Consider the following 26,506-nt stretch of genomic DNA (forward strand, 5'->3'; position numbering starts at 1 on the left):
TATTTTTAAATTAACTTATTGTTTTAAACATAGCATAATTGTGTTTTCATGATGTAGCAACTTCCTCCACATATATAAATTACTCAAATCATGGTTTATTTATTGTTTATGAGAATTTGCACCAACATCATTTAGGACAGAAATTTGTTTTCAGATTCAACAATCCGAACACATCTCAATGGACCGGTTCTGTCTGGACGCATTTATTGCTGGTGTTTCCTCCTCACTCCTGGTGTTGGTTGTAAAGTGTTTGTTTTCGGTTCTCAGGCCACCAGCTGGACCTGCTGGGCTCTGTAGGTGTCAAAGTCCCCAGGAAGAGTATCTAAACAGAGACGTAACACAAAGTCAGTTCTGATTCAACAGTAAAATCCCTCCAAGTTGCTACAACTGCATTCATACTTCTGTTCCTCAGTTACAACATGTCCATTCAATGAACAGAACCAGAGTTTATAAATCATAGCTTCAGTCCTGACTTTACTAAAATATGTCTTCACCATCAAGTTAAGATAAGATGGTTTCAGGTTTTAACTTAATCAAACTCCAAATTAAAAAATGTACACCTGTAGAGTTTCTGTACAATGTAAAGGGAATTTTCACTAAGTTGGATTTGTTTGTGTAAAATGTGTAAAACAGTGCCTTAAAGTTTGCTGGAATATGCAAAACCAGAGATGGATGGTGACAAAGTTCTGGAGTCTCTCAGGTGGTTTTGAAGCGTCTGCTCACCGTTGCAGCGAAAGCGCAGGTTGGCCCAGATGATGTTCTCCTGGGAGAAGCAGAAGACTCCGAGCCGGCCTCCTCTCATCGTGGCGTCTATGATGACGCCTGTGTCTGCCACCATCTGAGGACCCTCATAGAAACGAACTCTGCAGCAACAGCAGATGGCAGCAGAATCACAGGTAAAATAAGATCGGTATAGTTACAGTTTTATCACACAGTGTAAATGAGGTGAAATTAGATACTTAATTTTTCTTTCCTTTTTCACAACATTGAAATTTCTTGTTAGCCTCTAGAAATGAATGGCCATAGAAATAAATCCCAAAATGCACAAATCACAAAGCCCAAATAATTAAACTTTTCATAGTACTCCCAAAGAAACACATGCACTGAAATCTTGTTAGATAATCTTATGATTCCCTACCTACATTATTGTTATAGGTTTTGCAATGTGGCTTCAGTTTGCATCCTTTTCTCCTACCCACAGATATATTTGAGATGTTTCCTAACAGTGCAGAAGTAAAATCTCTGACAGAGCATTGCTGCAAACTGTGTCTCCATGTATTTGTGTATATCACTGAGTAACGCATGAGAAAAAGGAACATTTTACAAAACAGAATCTTAATTATGTATAGGAAACCATCTAAAACTGTAGCACCAACAAATTCCCTTTCCCACATGGCCGAGATAAGCCCAGTCAGTACCTGATATAGCCATCAGCGGGTCGGTGCTGAAGGAACCAGCGGTATGAGGTCTTGTCCTTCCAGCCAACATTGCGAGGATCTTTCCACAGGAGTTTAACCTGGTCACTGGTGTCTCCGGTGTGCCAGAGGGAGTTTCTCAGATTCTCCCCTGGACCCGTGCTCGACTTCACGGCCTGCTCATAAACAGAAAGTAACAAAGAGTCTTAATGTCGGAACTGTTTTTCTGTTTATTTGGTCTTTTTAAGTAACAAAAAAGGTTCTCCTCTTCTAAGAGGTTCACTTATAGGTTTGTCCTTGGAAACTGTTTCCTAAATTCTCAGTCCAAACTGATGGGAGATTCTTCATCCACGCACAACGCTGCTTCTGGAAGGATATTCACCATTTGCATTGCAATGATGTTATTTTTGTATGGTCTACCAAACCGTTTAAAATAAAAAGCTGCCCTATACAGTTTTCTTATTTGAATAATTTAATCGCCTTTATAGAACAGCAGCAAGAAGAAAGCCATAAGTTGGAGGAAAGCCATAAGAAGTCCTGTGTGCCACGTGTCCTGTAGAGAATAAAGCAAACATGTGGAAAAGGTTGCCTTGGTCAGATTTGCCAAATGCAATGTGCGCGGAAACCTAGAGCTAGACATCATCCTGTGAAACACGATGGTGGCAGCATCATGCTATAGGAAAGCTTTTTTGCCAGAACAGTGAAGAAGGGTGGTGTCAAGCATATGACAATACTGTCAGACAACCTTTTAGAGTCTGCTAAGTACTCCTTAAAAAGGCCAGGAGGACAACAACTAAATACAGCCAGACCTGAAATGGAATGGTTTAGATCAAAACGTATTCATTATTGTAATGGCCCAGTCAAAGTCCAGACCAAGATCCAACTGAGAATCTTTGAAATGGCTGAAAAATAAATGCTCTCCATTCAGTTTGACTGATCTTGAGCTATTTTGCTAAGAGAAATGGGCAAATATTTCAGATGTGCAAAGCTGGAAGAGACAAACCCTGGACCTGTAGCTGTGATCGCAAAGGTGACTCTACAAAGTATTGACTTGTGGGGCTGAATAAAAATGCAAAATAGATACTTTTTTTTGTTGAAACCATGCATTATTTTCCTTCACTTCACAATTATGCACTGCTTTGTACTACTCCATCGCACAAAATCCCAATAAAATACATTGAGATCTGAGGTTACATTGTGAGAGAATGTGAAAGGGGTATGAATTCTTTTACAGGGCAGAATAAAACTCTTTTAAACTTGTCAATGGGATTAAACCAGGCCTTCTTGGAAAGGGGGCTTTGCATAAGCTGCAGTGAGACTGTTCAGAAACAAACATTAACATCAGGAGCCTGTCCACACTTAGATATTTTACAGAATTAAACTTTCAAAAAACATTTTAGTGAAGATTCCTAAAAACTACGCTTTTGAGGATTATGCAACGACCCAATGTCCAAAAACCCACAAATTTTAAATGTTTATTTGTAATGCACTTTAAATTTTCAACAAAATGTCAAAGTGCTACACTTGATAGAAAAACAAAAAATTTTAAAAACAGGGACATTAAAATGCAGATAAAATACACAAGTGAAAGTCTTGAGGCCATTAAATGCAAAAGAAATAAAAGCAAGACAAAGCATTAAAGAAAGCCCTAAAACACTGGGTAAAGACAAAGGTTTTAAGGCATGTTTTAAAATGTGTCAGGGTCTGTGGAGCTCTTAGACGTAGAGGCAAATTGTTCCACAACCGAGGGGCGGCGCAGGAAAAGGCTCGATCTCCCATGGTGCCGGATCGAGTCCTGGGAATGTGCAGAAGGTCAGTGTTGGAAGAATGGAGAGCATGTGAGGGACAGTGAAGGGTGAGAAGGTCTTTAAAATAAGATGGCGCATTACCATGCAAGCACTGAAAGTTAAGTAGAGACATTTTGTAAATGATCCGGCAGAGACAGGAAGGCAGTGAAGAGAACATAGAATAGGGGTGATATGTTCATGTTTTTGCACTCTCAGCAGCATCCTGGCAGCACAGTTCTGAACGTACTGTAATCTCTGTATGTTCCTGCCAGGAGAAGTGCATTGTAATAGTCACGTCTGGAGGAGACAAAGGCATGGGCGTGCCTTCCTGCATCAGAGAGAGAGAGAGTGAAGCTGCATCCATGCCTTTATCTCCTCCAGACATGCTGTAAGAGTAGAAAGAGAGGAGAATTGGCAAGGTGCAGGGGATGACAATGATGAAGATGGAATGGGTGGGGTCTCACACACATTGATGCCAACCTTAAGGTACAGTTTGGTATCATCAGCATAACAATAAGGGAGTGCCCGCCCACCCTATGGGGGAAACTCATTCAGCCACTTGTATCCGGGATCTCGTTCTTTCGGTCATGACCCAAAGTTCATGGCCATAGGTGAGGGTAGGAACATAGACCGACCGGTAAATCGAGAATTTGCTTTTCGGCTCAGCTCTCTCTTCACCACAATGGACCGGCACAGCGCCCCCATTACTGCGGCAGCCGCACCGATCCGTCTGTCGATCTCCCGCTCCATTTTTCCCTCATTCGTGAACAAGACCCCAAGATACTTGAACTCCTCCACTTGAGGCAGGAACTCCCCTCCAACCTGAAGAGGACAAGCCACCCTTTCCCGGTCGAGAACCATGGCCTCTGACTTGGAGGAGCCGATCTTCATCCCAGCCGCTTCAGACTCGGCTGCGAACCGCCCCAGTACATGCTGTAGTGTAGGTCTTGGCTAGAGGGGGCCAGCAGGACCACGTCATCTGCAAAAAGAAGAGACAAAATCCACTGGTCCCCAAACCAGAACCCCTCCGGCCCTTAGTGGTGCCTAGAAATCCTGTCCATAAAAGTTATGAAGAGGACCGGTGACAAAGGGGAGTCCTACCATAGTTCAACATGCACCAGGAACAGGTCCGACTTAGTGTTGGCAATGCGGACCAAACTCCTGCTCCGTTTGTATAGAGACCGGATGGCCCCTAATAAAGGGCCCCTGACTCCGTACTCCTGGAGCACCCCACACAGGGCACCATGAGAGGGACACAGTTGAATGCCTTCTCCAGGTCTACAAAACACATGTGGACTTGTCGGGCAAACTCCCATAGCCCTCAATTAGCCAGCAGAGGGTGTAGAGCTGGTCCAGTGTTCTACGGCCGGGACGAAAATCACACTGCTCCTCCTGAAGCCGCGGTTTGACTATCAGCTAAACTCCCCTCTACAATACTTTAGCATAGGCCTTATGCCAGGGAGGCTGAGAAGTGTGATCCCCCTATATTTGGAACACACCCTCCGGTCACCCTTCTTATGAAGGGGGACCACCACCCCGGTCTGCCAGTCCAGAGGCACTGTCTCTGACTGCCACGCAATGTTGAAGAGACATGTCAACCATGACAACCCTACAACATCCAGAGATCTCATCCACCCCCGAAGCCCTGCCACCGTGGAGCTTTTTAACCACCTCGGTGACTTCAGCCTGGGTGATGAAAGAGTCAACCCTGAGTCCCTAGTCTCTGCTTCCACGGGGGAATGCGTGACGGCAGGATCGAGGAGATCCTCAAAGTACTTCAGCAGCTCCCCACCCAATAGATGCGGAGAACATGGTCCACTCAGACTCCATGTCTCCAACTACCCCGGTATTTGGTCATAGCTCTCCCAGAGGAGGGAGTTGAATACATCGTGGCTGAGGGCTCCACCAGACATTCCCAGCAGACCCTCATTAAACGCTTGAGCTTGCCAAGTCTGTCTGGCTTTCTCCTCATCCAGCGGATCCAACTCACCACCAGGTGGTGATCAGTGGGTAGCTCAGCCCTTCTCTTCACCCCAGTGTCCAAAACATGTGGCCGAAGGTCTGAAGACACGACAACAAAGTTGATCATCAACCTCCTGCCTAGGGTGTCCTGGTGCCAAGTGCACTGATGAACACCCTTATGCTTGAACATGGTGTTCATTACGGACAAACCATGACTAGCACAGAAGTCCAATAATGAAACACCACTTGGATTGAGATTGGGAAGGCCATTCCTACCAATCACGCCTCTCCAGGTGTCACTGTCGTTTACCATGTGGTGTTGAAGTCCCCCAGCAGAATAACGGAGTCCCTGAGAGGGGCACTATGCAGCACCCCCGACAGGGAAGCCAAGAAGGCCGGGTACTCCACACTACCTCTTGGCCCGTATCTCTTGGCCAAAGCGACAGTCAGAGACCTGTCCCCGACCCAAAGGCGCAGGGATCCGACCCTCTCATCCACTGGGGTAAACCCCAACACAAGACGGCTGAGCTGGGGCAGCAACGAGCAAACCCACCCCAGCTCGCCGCCTTTCTCCGTGGAACACTCAAGAGTAAAATAGAGTCCAACACCTCTCAAGGAGCTGGGTTCCAGAGCCCACGCTGGACCCTTTCCCCCCAGCGAGGTGACATTCCACTTCCCTAGAGCCAGCCTAAGCATCCGGAAATCGGGCTGTCAAGGTCTCCACCTTCGTCCGCTGCCTGATCCTGTTTGCAACCATCCCTCATGGGACCCCTGCAAGTAGTGGGCCCACTGGGGGATGGCCTCGCATCTCTCGTTTAGGCTTGGCCCAGCCGGGTCCCGCGAGGAGCAACCTGGCCACCAGGTGTTCTTTGAAGAGTCCCGACCTCAGGCCTGGCTCCAGGGTGGGACCCTGGCTCCGCCGTACCGGGTGACATCACGTTCCTCGATTTTTTTGGTCCTCATTAAGGCATCTGGCTACAAAAATTGAGTACTGGAAATTTAATCCATACCTAATTTTTATAAGAAAAACCAATTCCATAAAGACATTTAGCAGCAGACCATGAAGTTCACCCAAAGCTTTGTGTATAAGAAACTGAGAAACACTCATTGAAAGGCAAGAAAAGGATTGAACAGTTTGGTATCGCAGTATAAATTCAAAACTAACAACCTTTAGTTGGATGCCTTGTTGCGCCACGGCTCTGAACGGGTTTGCCTGCCAGTAGACCTGCTCCACCTGCTTCCACATCACCACATAGAAACTGGAGGAGTCCTGGTAGCCGAAGATGAACCCAGCGTAGTCGTCATCCGTTACCGTATTTACATGAAACGTCCCTTCAAAGTCCACGCCGCTGAATGCAGTGTAACCTGCAGGACAGCATTGATACACAGGTCAGATGTAATACAGAATATTAGGGAAATTCAGACTTGAATATCTCTTGACGAGATTTGGTGTTTTTGCTGTTTACAGTGAGAATGTTTAGTAATAGTTAGAGACAGAACAAGAGAAAATACAACTTTTCAAACCCAACGTCCGACTATTTTTATACAAATAAAGAGTTAATTATTTAATTCTGATAGATAAGTCACATGTTTATATTTTCTTTACTTTTAAAAGCCGTTTTTAAGTAATTTTCAGTGATCTAGAATAATAAGACTTCCCGAAAATGTCCAACAACTGCTCTCACCAACAGCCAAACCAGGGTCACTGTTCATAGTCTGGACAATTTCTCTTCCCTGCACACAGGAAAAAAAACTTTAATAAAAATTTATTTCACAGAGCAGTTTGTGATATTTATAAAAAGCTTTTTAAATGCTCTCTGACCTGGTTTAGCACCACCCAGTTGGGGTCTATCTGTGCATCCCCTTCAGGGTCCAGAACGACCGTCTGGTACTCCCTGAAGTCAGTAAGGGTAACTTCAGCATTTTCAGGACAAGCATCAATGGGATCGATGATGGTGTCGTTATCAAAATCCTTCTGACACACATCGCCCACACCATCACCTGTGAGGAGGAACAGCTAGTGTGATAAGAAACGAAAGTACAGGTACACCCTCTTTCAGTTAAAACACAAATCTCACTGACATTATTTAATATACAAAACATAACAGTTGATTGAAATAGAATGTAAATTATTTTCAGCAGCAAGAACTTTAGGTCTCTCACACTATTATGAAGAAATACTGGCCCACTTTGCCTCAGTACATTCAAATTTGTGGGAATTTTACATTTTTGCACACCTCTGTTAAGCCTCTTTGAGATCATCCATTCATTCTATGATCTTGCTCTTTACCTCTCAAGATCTACTGAAAGGTCCAACACAGGATGGGGGTTGAAGTCAACCCACCAATATAACACCCCCGATTCACTTCGTGAGGTAGTCACAAACCCATAACCGTTAACAACTGTAAGTGAAAGAACAGGATTGTGGTTGTGTGTTTATTTTGAAACCATGATCTGAGAAGGATTTTAAGGCTGTTTCACAGCATTACTGTCAGTTTCAGGTCCTTTGACTGGGCAGAGAGGAGGTGGATCAACTGGTCCATCAGTGCAGTCAGAACTACCTGGAGCTTAACCCACTCAGGATTGTAGATACAGTCAACATTATGTCAACTGTGGATCACTTCTGATTCCTAGGTACCATTCTTTCTCGGTACCTAAGATGGTTCTCACACATAGACACTGTTCGGAAAAAAATCCAGAGAAAACAAATCCACTTCCTGCGACAACTCAAGAAGTACAACCTTCCACAGGAGCTGCTGGTCATCTTCGACACGTCCATCATTCAGTTTGTCGTGTCTTTATTCATTTCAGTGTGGTTTGGCTCGGCCACAAAACAGGACAGTACCAGACTGCAACAAACAATCAGGTCTGCAGAGGGGATCATCAGAGCTGACTGTCCCTCCATCCAGGACTTGTACAGATCTAGGGTCAGGATATGGTCAGCTAACAACCCTGCAGACCCCACACACCCTGGACACAAACTGTTCGACGTTTACACTCAGGACAGTGATACAGAGAGTTATTTGCAAAGATTCTTCTCTCCGGTTGTCTCCCTGATGAGCACAATAAACACCTCACAGCCAGAGTAGTCAGCTATTCCACTGTGAAACAAAAAAGCTTATTTTCACATCATAACCTTCCTTAAAAATATTGGGTGTGCATACTGAATTTGCCGTTAATTTTTTATTTTATTTCCTCTGCAGTTAAATTAATTTTTTGTGCACAACCTGGCCAATAAAGTTAACCCTGAGGCTAAGTCAGTTTTATTTTATCCTGAAACATAAAACTCTGGTCTTTAAACAGGAAATAACTCTTTTTATTATGACTGTAGAGTGTTCTTACGTACCATCTAAGTCCTCCTGCAGAGGGTTGGGGACCAGACGACAGTTATCAGGACCAGGTGGCAGAAGGTCAGGGATCCCATCATCGTCATCATCATCGTCACACTCGTCCCCTTTTCCATCTTTGTCGGTGTCCAGCTGAGAGCTGTTGATGACGGCTGGACAGTTGTCCCGGGTGTCTTGGTGTCCATCGCCATCACTGAAGACAAGTTCAGAAGCTGAAATTCGCAATGAGGTACACTGTCATCAAACATGTTTGATGTCATTGATGAGGTCACTGGCCTACCTGTCCTTGTTGGTATCACAAGGGTCTCCAATTAAGTCATTGTCTGCGTCCATCTGAGAAACATGGCATGAGTTGTTAATGTGATACAACAAAGAGACGCTGTCACGTTTGAAGCAGCATCTCACCAACAGTGATGATTATCTCAGCTGGAACAACACAATAACAATTCTCTTTACTCACATTTGATTTGCATGAAGGAACAATTTATGATCCACCAAGAAGATTTTATAAAACTTTGTGGAGAGGAGGAATATACACTGCTCAAAATAATAAAGGGAACACTTAAACAACACAATATAACTCCAAGTAAATCAAACTTCGGTGAAATCAAACTGTCCACTTAGGAAGCAACACTGATTGACAATCAATTTCTCATGCTGTTGTGCAAATGGAATAGACAACAGGGGGAAATCTTTGGCGATTAGCAAGACACACTCAATAAAGGAGTGGTTCTGCAGGTGGGGACCACAGATATATATTTTGAGAATAGAGGAAATGAAACATAAGATACAGTTTCTCTCATAATCTGCCTGTGTTTGGTTTTGAGTTTGTGTTCTGTTTACTTTCTCTGCACTGCCATGTTCTTCACTTGCTTTATTTTAGTTCGTTCAGGTTTATTAGATTCATTCCAGAGTTTATGTTTTTGCTACTTCTCTGGATTCCTATTTTAGATGTTTTAGATTGTATTTCCTTAAAGTTCTAGTTCCTCCCTGTTTATGTTTTGTAGTCTCATTGTTTACTTATTTCAGTTCACTTAGAGATGTTTCTGTTACCTCCATGCACTCCCTGCTCATCAATTGTAATTAGTCATTCCCCATAAGTTACTCTCAGTCTCTCTCCCACCACCTGATCCTGATTCCCCTCTGTTTAACTCTGTGTTTATTGGTTTATTCTCCACTCTCCCTCAGTGGATATACTCCCTATTTGTCATTGTTCTCTACTGGTTCTACTGGTTTCTTCTGAAATCTAACCTGAAAACTACCCTGTAAATCTTTCCCGTCCATGTTCCGGTCCCTTTTTGTAAGTCTCTTGTTAATTATTATTATTATTATTATTATTATTATTAATAAAAGCAACTCTTCTACTCACCATGCAGGTCCCTCGCTCTGCTCTGCACCTTGGTTCAACCCAAAACCAGCATTTTATGACAGTTTCATTTGTCCCTAAACTTTAAATTTTAGCACCTTCACACATGCTTGTAAATAATTTAGTTGATCTCTCTGTAATTATTTCGTTTTAGTTAATTTAAGTTGCCACCAAAACAGATGATTAAACTATGACTTTGTGTTTGACAGGATCTTCAACTCACACATCCAAGATTTTTTCTCTCATGTTTCAGGTGAGGTTGAAGACATTGTATCTGGCCTCTTTTAGGGCTTCCAATGCAGATGTAGCTTCTAGAAGCTGTGGCCTGAAGGTCATTGGTGTCTGTTTTGAGAGTAACCCACAGATCCAGTGGTGGAAAACAGGCATGTGAAAGAGGCTGTTTGGAGCTGGTTGTTTCTAGGTTCTAGGGACTCCTGCAACAGCTGACAGGTACCAGGAGGCTAGAATAACTGCAGCTTCTGTGGTTGCAGAAGGAAAGACCTTTGCATTAAAAGAATTTGGAAAGCTATGGAAAAGGAGTATCATTTGTCCTCCAAGGGGTTCTGAAAACCCATTTGCAGCAACTTAGAAAGATGATATTGTCCGGCGATGGAGGGAAAGCTTTCAGGATCTCTTAAATCTAGCCACCAAGTCCTCCATGGAAGAAAAAATGACTCTGAGGACTCGGGGCAACACAAGTCCATCACCTTGACAGAGGTGGTTGAAAAGGTCCTTGGCCTGCAGGGGGCCAGTGGTGGACAGGATTTGCCCTAAGTTGCTGAAGGTTCTCGACATTGTGGATCTGTTGCTATTGACACAGCTCTTCATTGCTGCAAGGAGGAAAAGGACAACATCTGCGGAGTAGCAGACCTGGGTGGTGGTTCCAATATTTCAATAAATGGGACCAGAGGGTACTTTTCATCTACAGAGGGACTGATGGAAAGCAGTGTCTGAAAAGAAGCTCTGACTGATTCTCAAACCTTGGATTAAGGAGGAGCAGTTTGGCTTTGACCATAGCCATTGAAGACTGTACCACATCTTTACTGAGATGTTGTTGCTGAGAGGGTCAAGGGAGTTTGCTTGTCTATTCCACATGTGTTCGAGATAAGGCCACTTTTATGCCTCTAAATGGATTTTTATGGAAAGTTATGGGAATATTTGATGACGGTGATACTTTTAAGCTCCATTCTATCTTTGTATAACCAAAAACAGGAGTTATGTCCACATTCTTGGCACAAGGTGGAGCTTGTTTCCAGAGCAGGTCAGACACCACCAGAGCTGCCTCTTGTCACCAATCCTGTTTGTGGTGTTCACAGATGAAAGGGGACAAGAGCATTTCATATTTATTAATCTAGAATTAGGAAGACTTAAATCACCATGGTTATAAAGGTAAGAGATGGACCGCTTTGTGGTTCTAAAAAACTTTAAGTTGAGTTCAACGAGTCTCAGGTTTTCACTTGTCTTTGTCAGATCCTTGTTTGGTCTTTTGCTGTCTCATCTCACCTCCTGTCTAGAAAGACCTTTTGGGTTCATGTTTCTGGACATCTGGCTTACGCAGCACAAAGTGTTGCATTATTAAAACGTTTGGTGAGCTGTCCACCTGTTTTTTAACCATTTGGAGCCCGTAACTAATCAACCATGACAGAAACAAACTGCAGCAGTGCGAGTGTTTCATTTTAGAGTGCAGTTCATCTGCAGGTCGTAAGCAAAGAGGAAAAGACATTTTTCACCTGGTCAGGGTTGGGAACGTAAGGACAGCTGTCGCAGGCGTCTCCCACTTTGTCTCCGTCTCTGTCTTTCTGGTCGACATTGGGAACCTTTTTACAGTTGTCCAGGTGATTTGGAATTCCTGGTATTATTAATAATATCAGTAAATATGAAGCTAAGTTTAAGTAACTGAAATGTCATGTTTTTGACTAAATATTAATTTCTGCTGATTGAAATATGATGATTTTCATTATTAAATTATACATTTCTTTTATGAGATAACCAGATGACACAGGATTCTTACCATCTCCATCCATGTCTTCATCACATTCATCACCATATTTGTCCAAATCTGTGTCTTTCTGGTCGTTGTTTTTGACCGCCCTGCAGTTGTCGCAGGCATCACCAAAGTCGTCCTCATCAATGTTTCTTTGGTCCACGTTGGGAACTAGCTTACAATTATCCTGCAGACAATGCCACTTAGTCTCCTTGTTCCCAAACCAGTAGAAAACCTGCAGGGCTTTCTGCTTGTGCACTAACCTGTGTGTCTGGGATCCCATCCCCATCTGCGTCATCATCACAGGAGTCTCCAATTCCATCGTTGTCAGCATCCTCCTGGCCGGAATTTGGCACGGTGAGACAGTTGTCCTGCAGAAACAAACCCTTGTTACAGTTTCTTGCACTTCTACCAGGTGCCAGAAAGACTAAATTAACCTAAATCTATTTGAAACATGGTGATTTTACTGTAACATGGTGATATCTTGGAAACTCACCTTTTTGCAGTTCATATCAGAACAGTTCAGCTTCTCATCAGGGAAACCATCAATGTCTGTGTCCGTTCCACAGAGGTATCCATTGCCCGCCAATCCCACTCCACACTGTGCAGATCAAAGATTATCTAGGAGTTTTTTTTATTGTCTGTGCTTTGTTCTATTCACAATATGCTCAAACGTTGGATGCCAAACTAATCAAATGTAAAAGCTGAACTGCTTCACCTGACATTCGATTGTACCCTCTCGGTGGACGATGCACTCGGCACTGGGGTGGCAGGGATTGGGCTGGCCATTCCCACAAGCTCTCTCAGGCTTACAGCCACGTCGTTGATCCCCAACATAGCCAGGCTTGCATGAACCACATCTAAATGAGCCCTAAACACATACAAATACTTTAAAAACAAAGTGCATAGCCCTACTGTATGGTTTACCGATTAAGTGAAGAAAGGGAAACAAATGTCTAATTATTTCAATGTGACAACACCCGAAAAAATGAATATTTTAACCTACGGAGGGTTTAAAAAGTATGAACATCCCTGCCAAGTTTTTGTGATGTGAAAAACTTAGAATATATACAGCCATATTCAATAAATTAGATGAGGAACATTTATTAGAACAAAAGTACCTTTTATAGCAAATAAAAAACATACTTTTCAGTAAGCCCACGTTCTGTATTAATTTTGTTTTATTGGTCTGATGTAATATTCCAATTGTTTTAAAATGTTCTACTCTACAATCGGGCTGCACGGTGGCGCAGTTGGTAGCACTGTTGCCTTGCAGCAAGAAGGTCCTGGGTTTGATTCCCAGCCTGGGGTCTTTCTGCATGGAGTTTGCATGTTCTCCCCGTGCATGCGTGGGTTCTCACCGGGTACTCCGGCTTCCTCCCACAGTCCAAAGACATGCCTGTTAGGTTAATTGGTCACTCTAAATTGACCTTAGGTGTATGAATGAGTGTATGCTTGGTTGTTTGTGTGTTGCCCTGTGATGGACTGGTGATCTGTCCAGGGTGTACCCTGCCTCTCGCCCATAGACTGCTGGAGATAGGCACCAGCTCCCCCGCGACCCACTATGGAATAAGCGGTAGAAAATGACTGACTGACCGACTGACTTTTCAGTAAGCCCACGTTCTGTATTAATTTTGTTTTATTGGTCTGATGTAATATTCCAATTGTTTTAAAATGTTCTACTCTACAATCAATTACCTGCAAGCAGAAAATCATCAAATAAACTGAAACAAAGGCTTGAAAACATCGGTCTATGTGTAATTAATCTATATATTATGCTTCACTTAGTGAACTGAGTTACTAAAATAAATAAACTTTTGAGTACTATTCTGATTTATGGAATTTGACTATAATGAAGATGAAAAACAGTCTTTTGGTTAGCTCTGGTAAATTCACAGAAATACTAGTTCACGGTTTCTGTCAAACATTCATAACTTCTAACTAATCTTTTGAGAAAAAAAGTCAGAAATAAAATAAGCTGGTTGCATAAGTCTGCACACCCTTAAACTCAAACTTTGTCCAAGCTCCATTTGATTCAGTTTCAGCATTCATTCTCATTTGGTGGGAGTCTGTTAGCACCCCACTCTACTTAGCAACTTTTCTCTACATTACCTTGAAAGAAATTCTCCAAATCCACTTGATTTTGAAGACATCTCTTTTCCACAGGCCTCTTCAGGTGACCCCACAGATTCTCAGTCAGATTTCACCAGCCATTTTAAAAAACATTCGTTTTCCTCTAGTGAAGCCATTGTTTTGTTGCTTTGGAGGTTAGGCCTGATTGGGATCCTAACAAATTAAACCCTTTTTCATTTTTAGCTTTATAGCAGACAACTGACGGTTTTGGCTCCAAACTGGCTTCTATATCAGAATCAGAATCAGCTTTATTGTCAAGTTCGTACATACAAGCAAGGAATTTGACTCCGGTACACTTTGCTCTTTGGTTTTGTTTTTGCATTACAGAATATACATATTTACAATGTACAATATATACATATATAATAAAAAGGTGCATTTGCAACATCTGTATGCTGTTGTTTTGTACTCTATTGAATGTTCAACAGAGAAACATCCTGGGGGAAGAAACTGTCTCTGTGACGGCTGGTTTTAGTAAACAGTGCTCTGTAGCGGCGGCCTGAAGGTAAAGCTCTGAACAGTTTATGTGCAGGGTGTGTGGGGTCGGCAGAGATTTTAGCATCTCTTTTCCTGACCCTAGACCTGTATAAGTCCTGGATGGAGGGAAGGTCAGCCCTGATTATTCTCTCTGCATGGAACTGTGGAACTATGGAACTGTTCATAATTCAATTCTTATTTTTATTATTAAACATTTATTTCACTTGGCAAAACATGAAGAACGATTTCTTCACAGTGAAAATAGCCTGTTAATTCTGAAGAAGAGTAGCCCTACATTATGATGCCAACACCGCCGAGTTTCAAAGGCTGCATGTGGCTATTTCAGGGATATGCAATTTTGTTTTTGTGCCAAACCGATTTTGGAATTTTGGCCCATTTGTGGCTCTCCACAGGGTTCTCCAAACCATAAACGAAGGCTCCACCTGAATTGCTTTTCTCTGTAAGACAAGGCTTCTGTCTTGCAACCACAGTTTAGACATACTGAGAATATAATACATGAGCTTGAAGATGGATGGACTTTTTTCCATCGCAATACCGTGCTTGAGCTTAACTTAGCTAAAGTCCCTAAAGTATATGTCAGTATGTGCCACATGACTTCTTTTATTCACTTAAACAGATTGTGTTTTCTCTGTTAAGTTTAACTCTTTAGCCTCGTTAGCTTCACTCTACCCGTATAAGGGTTTGCACTTTAATGAATATAAATATAGTCCTGCAAAACCTTTGAGTTTAAAGAAAATAGTCCTGAAATGCTGCTCTTTATTGCTTTATTTAACGGGGATATATCTTCAGGAGACTGAAATAAAATGTGGCCTTGCTATACTCACAGGGGTGTTCATACAGACAGAGTTTTCCACACAACCTCCATTGTTGGGACCATCACACTCATCAATATCTTTGCACACCTTGAAAGGGGAAACAGAAATGTTCAGAAACAGGCTTATTCAACAATATGAATTAAACATACAAAGATTTAGGTGGAAAATGTTAATTTTTATTATTTAAAAGTTTTTAAACACATGTGTAATAGCTATTTTAATGATCTATTTATGTAACTTAAATGGTAAAAATGGATAATGTCCTGTACTAGTATTGCACTTTATCAAGTCCCCAGAGACCCCAAAGCTCTTTACATCACAATCAGTCATCCACTCATTCACACACTGATAGTGGTGAGCAACATTGTAGCCACAGCTGCCCTGGGGCAGACTGACAGAAGTGAGGCTGTCATTCACAGGTGCCACTGAGCCCTCTGACCACCATCGGCAGCAGGTCAGGTGAAGTATCTTGCCCAAGGACACAACGACTAAGGCAGACAGAGCAGAGGTTTGAACCGATAACCCAGGTTACAGGAAAAACTTCTACCACTACCACCACCGTCACCCCAAGTCTATGGTAAAAGTATAACACAATCTATTAGTTGTGATATCTGAGAACATTAATAAGGGAACTGCAGTTAAAACCGGTAAGCAATGTTTTCAACTGACATTAAATCAAAAAGAATGTTTCAGGTCAGTTTAGTTTAACAAAACCATTGATATCTTCTAATTGCCCAGATAATAAGATATATATTTTTAGAATCTCTCTTTAGTTTCAGAAGTTTCCATACTATTCCCATGTGTCTGATTAACTTGCTATTTAAACTGCAGACATGTGACTTGGATCAAGTGTTTCAGGTGTCTCTCCTTAAACATTTCTGAATAGTATGCTGAAATTCTGGTCTATTTCCCCACACAGAACTGGTGTAACTGGGTCAGGCTTGTAGGCATCCTTGCAAACACAGCTTTTCATTTCGGCCCACATTTGTTATGTTACTATATTGAGTGCTTTGTGATGGCCAGTCCAAAACACTGACTTTGACCTCCTTTATACCCTTTGTAACTAATTTGGTGGAATGACTTGGAGCATTGGACCATTAGGAAGACACCCACACAGCATGATGCTGCCATCCCTATACTTCACAGCTGGGATGGTGTTCTCATGTTTCTCAGGACATGTTTTCAGGTCTTTTCCCCTGGTTTAATTTGCCAACTGTGATCTGGCATTTATATTTAAAAGCTTATAGTTAGAGTGGCTTAGGTTATCCTGAGCTTTCTCTGTAGTTATGCTGCTATAGGCTTAGGCTGCTGGAGGACATAATGACCACTTTCACCCTCTTCGCTATATTCTCACACTACTCTCCAATTTTGCATTATTTGCTGTAATTTCAGCTTTTAACTTTGTTCTCTCTTTTCTCTTCCTAGAAGCTACACCTGGCTTGACTCTGTGTCTACCTGTGACACCTTTCTGGAGAGGGGCATCGTCCAAGCTTCTGCTGGCAACAACTTAATGCTCGCCCTCTACCGATGATCCACATGGCCCTGTCTTTTAGTGTTTAACCCTTTCTCTCTCCTAGACATGGCTACTGACTGAGCTTCTACTGTGACTAACTCTATGTGCTCTCTTTCAGACTCTAACCTTGAAAACTGGATCAGAGTTTATCTGTTCTTTCTTTCTAGATGAAACGACTAAAGGAGCTACATCCATTAACATTTACTTTTCCTTCTCATAGAAAGTACTCCTGGATCAGTGCTTCTGTGTTCTCTTTGTGTCTCTGCTCTGTTCTCTCAAACCCCCAGTCAGTCGTGGCAGATGGCCGCTCACACTGAGCCTGGTTCTGGTTCTGCTGGAGGTTTCTTCCTGTTAAAAGGGAGTTTTTCCTCTCCACTGTCGCTACATGCCTGCTCAGTATGAGGGATTGCTGCAAAGTCAACGCCAGTGACTGTCCACTCTCTCTATATGCTCATGTGGGAGGAGTGAAAGCTGCAAGTCACTGATTGGATGCAATCTGCTGGGTTTCCTTAGACAGAAAAACTTTTTATCCAATTTGAAAATAAACTGAATTGAAACTGAATTTGTTATTTCTTTTGGAATGGCTTCTTCCTCTCTGAATGGCTTTTAGCTCCTTGTTCTGGGTTTGACTTCATCTCTGGGACAAATGACCAGTCTCTTTCCTGGGAAGTTTGATGGTTGGACATTCCCATGGTGTTTATACTTGCATATAAATGTTTGAACAGATGACATATATTCAGGCTTCTGGAAATCCACAGTTCTCTTTCTGATGTCTTATGATTTTTCCATGATGTCACACAAGGAAGCAGTGTGTTTGTGGTGATGCCTTAAAACAGATGTGCCTCTATTTAACTCACCAATCAGAAGCTAACAAAACCATGACATTATAAATTGTGCCTCCCCAAATAGTTTGAAGCACAGTAATCTTAGAGGATGTAAACTTTGAAATTTAAAGAAAGTTTGAAACATCCCAAGAATTCTTTCTCTGATTATTGTGGCATTTAGCAAATAGAAATGATTTTGATAATCCCAAATGACATAAAACAGGAGAGGTTTCGTCTTTTAGCAGTGTGTGAAAATATCTGGTTTCAACCGTATGTCGATAACTCCAACTCTTGTCACTACTGCAACGTATTATTATTAACAGTAACTGTTGCTGCTCATAGTGAAGCTCGAAATTATTCATACCACCTGGCAGATTCCGATTTTAAATTATTTTTATCCAACCAGGAAATTTGTTTCTGATAATAATTAAGACAGGCATTTCCCAAAATCAAAAAAAAAAAAAAACAAGGTAAAAGGAGTATTAGTTTTGAAGGAAAGGTTTTGTGTTTAATTTTCATCGCTATTTTGACAATTAATATTTTGGGATGAGCTTGAGGTTGAGAGGCCTCTTTGCCATCACCCTAATCTTTAGCTCCATCTACAGTTTCAAGTCGGGTTTCTGTCTGTGCTGCTCCAAATCGTCAATAATATCACAAACTACAACAAACATGTTGGTAAAAATAAATGATTATTTAAAATCTAAATCTGCCATGAATAATTTTGGACTGTAAATGTATGCTTAGTCCTGACCTGTTTGTTGGCGGTTGCATAGGCAAGTCCGACCCCCTGGACCTGGGATCCGGTGTATCCTGCGGGACAGGATCCGCAGCGGAAACCTGGGGAGGTGTTGATGCAACGGACACCCATGTGGCAGGGCATCACCGAGCACTGAAAACAACACAGACAGGCTTTCTGGGCTGGTTTTGGTCCGGTTCCACACGGGAACATTCACATGTTCTAACACGTTAGACCTCATTCCAGCGCCTACTGTCTGCTAACTGTAAATACAGGTCCTTCTCAAAATATTAGCATATTGTGATAAAGTTCATTATTTTCCATAATGTCATGATGAAAATTTAACATTCATATATTTTAGATTCATTGCACACTAACTGAAATATTTCAGGTCTTTTATTGTCTTAATACGGATGATTTAGGCATACAGCTCATGAAAACCCAAAATTCCTATCTCACAAAATTAGCATATTTCATCCGACCAATAAAAGAAAAGTGTTTTTAATACAAAAAACGTCAACCTTCAAATAATCATGTACAGTTATGCACTCAATACTTGGTCGGGAATCCTTTGGCAGAAATGACTGCTTCAATGCGGCGTGGCATGGAGGCAATCAGCCTGTGGCACTGCTGAGGTCTTATGGAGGCCCAGGATGCTTCGATAGCGGCCTTTAGCTCATCCAGAGTGTTGGGTCTTGAGTCTCTCAACGTTCTCTTCACAATATCCCACAGATTCTCTATGGGGTTCAGGTCAGGAGAGTTGGCAGGCCAATTGAGCACAGTGATACCATGGTCAGTAAACCATTTACCAGTGGTTTTGGCACTGTGAGCAGGTGCCAGGTCGTGCTGAAAAATGAAATCTTCATCTCCATAAAGCTTTTCAGCAGATGGAAGCATGAAGTGCTCCAAAATCTCCTGATAGCTAGCTGCATTGACCCTGCCCTTGATAAAACACAGTGGACCAACACCAGCAGCTGACACGGCACCCCAGACCATCACTGACTGTGGGTACTTGACACTGGACTTCTGGCATTTTGGCATTTCCTTCTCCCCAGTCTTCCTCCAGACTCTGGCAACTTGATTTCTGAATGACATGCAGAATTTACTTTCATCCGAAAAAAGTACTTTGGACCACTGAGCAACAGTCCAGTGCTGCTTCTCTGTAGCCCAGGTCAGGCGCTTCTGCCGCTATTTCTGGTTCAAAAGTGGCTTGACCTGGGGAATGCGGCACCTGTAGCCCATTTCCTGCACACGCCTGTGCACGGTGGCTCTGGATGTTTCTACTCCAGACTCAGTCCACTGCTTCTGCAGGTCCCCCAAGGTCTGGAATCGGCCCTTCTCCACAATCTTCCTCAGGGTCCGGTCACCTCTTCTCATTGTGCAGCGTTTTCTGCCACACTTTTTCCTTCCCACAGACTTCCCACTGAGGTGCCTTGATACGGCACTCTGGGAACAGCCTATTCGTTCAGAAATTTCTTTCTGTGTCTTACCCTCTTGCTTGAGGGTGTCAATAGTGGCCTTCTGGACAGCAGTCAGGTCGGCAGTCTTACCCATGATTGGGGTTTTGAGTGATGAACCAGGCTAGGAGTTTTAAAGGCCTCAGGAATCTTTTGCAGGTGTTTAGAGTTAACTTGTTGATTCAGATGATTAGGTTCATAGCTCGTTTAGAGACCCTTTTAATGATATGCTAATTTTGTGAGATAGGAATTTTGGGTTTTCATGAGCTGTATGCCAAAATCATCCGTATTAAGACAATAAAAGACCTGAAATATTTCAGTTAGTGTGCAATGAATCTAAAATATATGAATGTTAAATTTTCATCATGACATTATGGAAAATAATGAACTTTATCACAATATGCTAATATTTTGAGAAGGACCTGTATATCATCAATGACAGAAGTTTAATCAAAGCCATTCAATAATTCAGATGGGTCAGATGGATTTAAGCAAACAAGTTCTCTGCAGACTATCAACAAATTATGCAAAATAACCCCACAAATATTTTGCTAAGACTTAGTCTTAGCAAACGAAGACACTGGTTGTTTTCGTTTGTATTCACAAGATGAGATCAGAGCACTGAGAACGTTGGTAGTTCTCTGGATTTAAGGGTATTTCAAGGAAATCAGACCATGGTGTCTAATTAAGCTCAAATGTGTGATTTCTTATAACAATATTTAATCTAATATTATTATTCCTGGATACCTCATCCACATCAGTGCAGCGGGTACCGTTTCCCTCCATGCCATCAGGACAGGATCCGCACTCAGGACCCTCAAGAGACTCTATGCATTTGACGCCAGGGTGGCAGGGGTTGGGCTCACAGGGGGAAATGGGTTGAGTACCTCCCATTCCTAGGAGAGATAAGATGGTCTGCACAATTCTGCTGTGGTGTGGAGCAGTAGCTTGTTTAATCTCATACAGGCTCCTCTTGTAGAGTCAGTACTTTGCAGACATCAAATTACATGAACGTATCTGCATTCAGTCTTAATTATGTGAATTTCTGCAGGATTTCATTGTCTGTAAGCTGAATCTTGAGTTCTTTAAAATAATCATTATTAATAAAGGTAGCTGACTAACTCACCGCAGGCTTCACACTCCATCACTGTGTTCTTCAGGAACACTATTTCTCTGATCTGGAATAAACAATGGATCAACTGATTAAACATCCTCTGTTCCTTTAATTGAATCAGCACTCTTAGCGTAACCCATTGCTAAAGTAGGTCTAATTCAGTGTAATGAAAATACCAAACAAAACCAATTTCCAGTTGTTAAAAGTAAAGAAATGCAACAAGTTTAGGACAGTAAAGGAGGCGTACCTGTTGTTTCAGCAGCTGTTTTATCTCGGCCAAGGCAAGGTTAGTCATTTTAATCTGACTGATCATTTCTCCATCTGGTACAAACAGAAAACACCACCTAATCAGCTGCCGCACCTAACAAACATATCAGCGCCCCTTAATTTAAACTTTTTCACATTTTGTCATGAAAAACAGCAAACTTTAATATGTTATGCTGGGATTTTATGGTAGGCCAACACATAGTAGAGCTCAAAGGTGAAGTGGAAGGGAAAGAATACATGGTTTTCAAATCTGAAGAGTGTAGCAGGCATATATATTAAGCACCCTTTACTCCACTACCAATAAATAAGATCCAGGTGGGTTTATTGCACTCAGGAATCACCTTATTAGTAAAAAGAGTCCACCTGTGTCTAATTACAGGATACATCCAGCTGTACATGTGGTGGATAACTAAACCTCACATCACCCCCAAACCATCATCTCCATGCTGCAGTGGTGGTGGCAGCATCATGCTGTGGGATGCTTCTCTACAGCATGGACAGGGAAGCACATCAAAATTGATTTTGAAGCTGAATGGAGTTAAATCCTGAAGGAAAAACTGTTACAGAGTGAAGCAGAGGTCCACCTTCCAACAGGATAACAGGGCTGTTCTCCTGCTGCAAAGGAGCAGGGTGAGAGAAATGTTTCTACAAAGTATTACCTCAGGTGCACAAATACAAATGCACCCCAAATCTGTAAAAATAAAATGTAAGCCATGTATCATTTCCTTGTTCTTTTCAACTGTGTGCTTGTTTATGTTGGTCTAGCACATAAAATCCCAATAACATTAAAGATTGTGGTTGTGATACAACAAAATGTGAAGACGTTTTAAGGACTATAAATACTTTTGCAAGGCGCTGTTTATAAAAATTTAGCACAAGTAAAAAGACAAAAATATTGTAATCAGATGCATTTATCTCAGTCAATCAGCAGCCATAATAAGCATTAAAACGTCACTTATTTCAATTTGGTTTCCTTATCTATTTTCTTTGTATTTTAGGACTTCAAGTGCGGATTTATGACCAATTATAACTCTGCTTTGTTTGCATGTAAAGGATCTGGACTATTTTCTTTTATCCTAAGACAGGAATCAGGGCACTGCTAATATCTAAACCTCAATAAATCAGTTTTGCCATCACTTTTTCTTTCTAATGCCTGTTTTTTGGACAGTAAAATAGATGTTTTTCATGCCTACAATTATAAAGTGACTGTTTTGTCAGAGGAAAATCTCTGACTCTGAACTCCAGCTGGACAGGCTGACATCCCTCTGTGCAAGCAGAAGTCCAGAAAGCTCCAGTAAGATTGGGGGGGTGCATTGATACCTTGTGATACGTTAACTGTGTCAACATAACAGCTCCTTGTTAACAAATGGTGGAATACCTGAACATTAAAGGCCAGTCCGCCACAAGAATGTACTGCCTCTGTGGTCACGGCCGGTGTATATGTCTCCTGGTGTGAACAGTCAGGAAGTTCTGCTTGACAGCTCCGCTGTGGTCGCTTGAGAATTCAGACATATAAACCCAAAGATTCCCGGCCCAAACGTTTCCAACGCAAAGGTCTTAGACAAACATTGAAAAGGCTTACAAAGCAGCTCTGGGAAAACATCTCATTTTTCTGTTATGCTTTTTTTAGCGTACAAAACAGCACTGAGATGCAACTGGGGGAGGGAGGGGGGCTTAATATGAGATTTTGAACAAATGGAAAAAACTTTTGATTTTCTCTGTTAAATTTATATGGTCTTTCCTTGTGAAACAGATCTTAAAATCTTTCCGATTTATGAAACATTATAATATATTTAGTGCCTAATGTTTACATCAGTCAGCTAAGACAACCAATTCTCATAACATTTGTTAACATTCAGTGTAATAATGGTCATCATAAATGTGCAAAACATTAAAAAACAGAGGGGGATATTTGAGCTGAAAACTATTTACGTTCTAAGTGTGCAGACCAGGTTTTCTCTCTTGTTCTTCTTTTTCAATAGGCGCTTTGTTGGCCCAACATCTGGGACTAAAAGAAACTCCCTGGGGTGTAAATTCAGATGTGAGTGAAGGTCTTAAACAACATAACCCAGAGCCTGTCTGATTCTAAAGTCTACTTCTTCAGAAACCTCAGATCTTCTTCTCACACAGCTCATTCATTCCCTGAAGTCGGCAATGTTTTGAGTCCAGCTCCAAAAGTGATTTTCCAGATATATAGAGATAGAAGATTTTCTGGAAGCTACATTTTCCAGCCAAGCATACGTAGAGGAATGAAAAACAGTGGATGTCCTTATGTGTCTACAAGTGTACCATGGTAGAAAGATTTGGCTTTTTCATGTCACCCTCTTTCCTGACATCTACTCAAGATTATTCTGAACTAGATTGCAAAAAAAAAAAAAATCATTTGTGAAGCAAGACTTGATTTAAGTAGCAGAAATTGCACAGACATAGACTCAGAACACACTGAAGTTCATATTTCAGTTTGCAGTCCATCTTTACAATATTCATCACTTATGTAGCAAGATTTCTGTTCAATAAAACATTATTTTAGGCCTGCATTTCTATTCTGACTTAATAGATTTGACAAACTGAGTAACTGATTAAAAGACCTGTAAGATTTGTTAGAGAAGTGATTAAACAGTTTCCTAAAGATTAGACAGGTCCGGGATGAAGTCGTAAAGAAGCTTAAAGCAGTATTAGCTTATAAAACCCATGCTGTAAATATCTCTGGTAGCGCTGCTCAAGTCATTATCGACCGAAATCCAAAATCCATTCCACAATTTAACAGTTTGGGCTACGAGCAAAACACCAGAAATGAACACCATGCAATTTCCTGAACACATTAGCCCTTCTGAACATCGGGTGGTGGCAGCATCATGGTGTGGGGATGCTTTTCTTCAGCAGGGACAAAGAAGCTGCTCAGAGTTGATGGGGAGATGGATGGAGCAAAATACAGCAGAGTCCTGGAAGAAAACCTGCAAAAGACCTGAGACTGGGGTAGAGGTTTACCTTCCAGCAGGACAACAACCCTCAACATCCAGTCAGAGCAGCAATAGAGTAGTGTAGATCAATTCAATTCGGTTTACTTATGTAGCACCAATTCCCAACACATGTTGTCTCAAGGCAATTACCAAAAAGGTGAGTTTCATCCAAGCTTACAGACAGAGTTCAAGCCAATTAAATACAATCCTAATTGTTCCCAGTTACCAAACAATGCAGTCAGGTTTAGTTTATCATTCAAATTTGTTAAAATGTTTTCTATCTATGGAGACTCAGGAGATTGTATCGAGTCAGTGACTTGCAGCATTCACTCCTGGATGATAATCTAGCGACAGTGGACAGTCGTTGAGTTTGCAGCAATCCCTCATACTGAGCATACATGTAGCAACAGCAGAAAGAAAAATTCTTCTTCAAAGATTAAAGAATATTAAAGCTTTAGAAAGGACTGGTCAAAGTCTGCACGTAAATCCAATTGAGAATCTCCTGTAACCCTTTAAAGTAGATACAATCTGACTCTGATGGAGCTGTTTTGCTATGTCGTGCAAACCTGGTAGAGACATAGCCCTAAAGAGCTGTAATCACAGTGGAAGGTGGTTCTAAAGTATTGAAACACAATTGTTAAAACCATGCATCATTTTCTTTGGTTCCATAGATCTGAATACTTTGGCAAGGCCATATAGTAATAGGACCTTGAAAACACCTTTCAAAAGCCAGATCCATTTATTATAGCATTGATAATAGTACGGTGACTTTTAAACATATTATGAAGTCATATTATGAAGTGCTTTACAGGTAATGCCTCATATAAAACCATAAACAACCAATTGGAACCACTAAGCTTTCTGGTCTGAAATCCAAAGGTAAGGCTGATGACCTTCAGAGATAAAGCAACAGTTAATGGGGCCCTGCTCCCATTAACTGTTGCTGCTCAATCATTTCAGGCAGTGAGCTGGAACATCAAAGCTTTGAAGGTCACATTATTGGGCAGGGGGGATGAAAATTTAAGGCTTATAGACAGGTAGTAAAATCTAAGGGCAGGAAGGAGTCATGCTGTGATGCTGTCGGCCATTTACGGTACTTACTTTTGGTTTGTTGAAGGCCAGGTAGCAGCATTTGTTTCTTTCAGTTGCTAATACTGGAATAATGAGCATATTAGTCCAGTCTGGACAGGATAAAAGCCCTACTGACCCTCTCTGGATTAGTAGAAGAGAAGATAGTTTAACTCTAGAAAACAGCCTGATGAATTAGTGTAACTAGTTCAGAATCACGTTTGAAGGGGATGAGCTCAGTGGAGGCTGCAACCTGAAGGACTTTACTGGTGGCGGTTTATTAACCCCATTGTATCTTGCCACCTTTTAGCATTTCATCTGCCTGGCATCTCCCCTGAACACCAGATGAGCTGCATGAGAGCAGAAACCTCCTGAGAGAGAAGCACAGGAAACATGTTCCTCTCATCAGGAGCAGCTCTGTTTGCTGAGTGAATTCCACAGCAGAAAGAGACGATAGTGGAAATAAATCACTGACTGCTTTTCGAAAGGTCAAAACCTGGAAGGCAGGAGTCTCACAGTAATTATTTTCAACTTATTGAGATAATGTAAGATTTGCAGGAAAAGCTTACTCGCTGTGGTATCAAGCACAATAAATTTCTGTTTAATTGTTTGTTTAAATGATGAAAAAAATTTTTTTAAATAAAACGTTTAGACTTAGCCCTATTTTTTTGTTTATTTTACTCCTCTGTCAAAGTTTTTAAAAAGGAATTAAACTGCCTTGACTATTTATCATATTTAATAAGAAACCTAGCAAAAACAATATTTATCATCACTTACATCAGATGTTTATGTCAGCCACCCACAATTCACAAAAAGTTATAGATATTAAACATAAATGTTTTGCTCTTGCCTCTCTGTCCCGCAGCGATGTGTCCTCCCATGCAGAGGACACAGGTCATCCCCACAAACCACAGCATGATTGGACACTTCAGAAACAGCAGCTTCGTCTTCTGCCTTTCTCCTTCCTTGGACTCGGTGTCAGTGCTCCTCCTGCAAGCCTGGATCCAGCAACTTTATGTTCCTCCCCTTCTATCAACCCTCGTTCCTGATTTATACCTCTGGCCCTTCCTCTAAAGCTCCTTGAGATGGAAAAAACCAACCAACTTGTTTTGCACAACACACAACCCCAACCACCCCCCTCCCAGGACACACACACACACACAAATAGAGTTACGATGGCCTGTTTTCCCATATCGACACTATGTTTCAAACATTGTAGTTCACTGCCCTCAATAAAAAGCTGAATTTGCAAACGGATAA

At 41.7% G+C, this 26,506-nt stretch overlaps 1 protein-coding gene across 1 annotated transcript; it reads right to left on the minus strand.

The window, feature by feature from the left end:
• Positions 1 to 75: 75 nt before the first annotated feature.
• LOC124874104 (cartilage oligomeric matrix protein) lies at positions 76 to 26,260 on the minus strand. The gene is made up of 19 exons (XM_047375317.1): positions 26,097 to 26,260; positions 21,199 to 21,272; positions 20,964 to 21,015; positions 20,585 to 20,733; positions 18,396 to 18,533; positions 15,317 to 15,394; positions 12,580 to 12,732; positions 12,358 to 12,462; positions 12,125 to 12,232; positions 11,889 to 12,048; positions 11,608 to 11,726; positions 8,792 to 8,844; positions 8,511 to 8,704; positions 6,987 to 7,165; positions 6,850 to 6,898; positions 6,333 to 6,529; positions 1,419 to 1,591; positions 724 to 863; positions 76 to 322 (listed from the first exon to the last, which is right to left on the minus strand). Exons 1-19 carry the CDS (start codon positions 26,161 to 26,163, stop codon positions 264 to 266), a joined length of 2,247 nt encoding a protein of 748 aa, XP_047231273.1. The 5' UTR covers positions 26,164 to 26,260; the 3' UTR covers positions 76 to 263.
• Between the last annotated feature and the right edge of the window lie 246 nt (positions 26,261 to 26,506).

This window comes from Girardinichthys multiradiatus, chromosome 9 (genome assembly GCF_021462225.1).
Source record: "Girardinichthys multiradiatus isolate DD_20200921_A chromosome 9, DD_fGirMul_XY1, whole genome shotgun sequence".
In the NCBI taxonomy this organism is placed as follows: Eukaryota; Metazoa; Chordata; class Actinopteri; order Cyprinodontiformes; family Goodeidae; genus Girardinichthys; species Girardinichthys multiradiatus.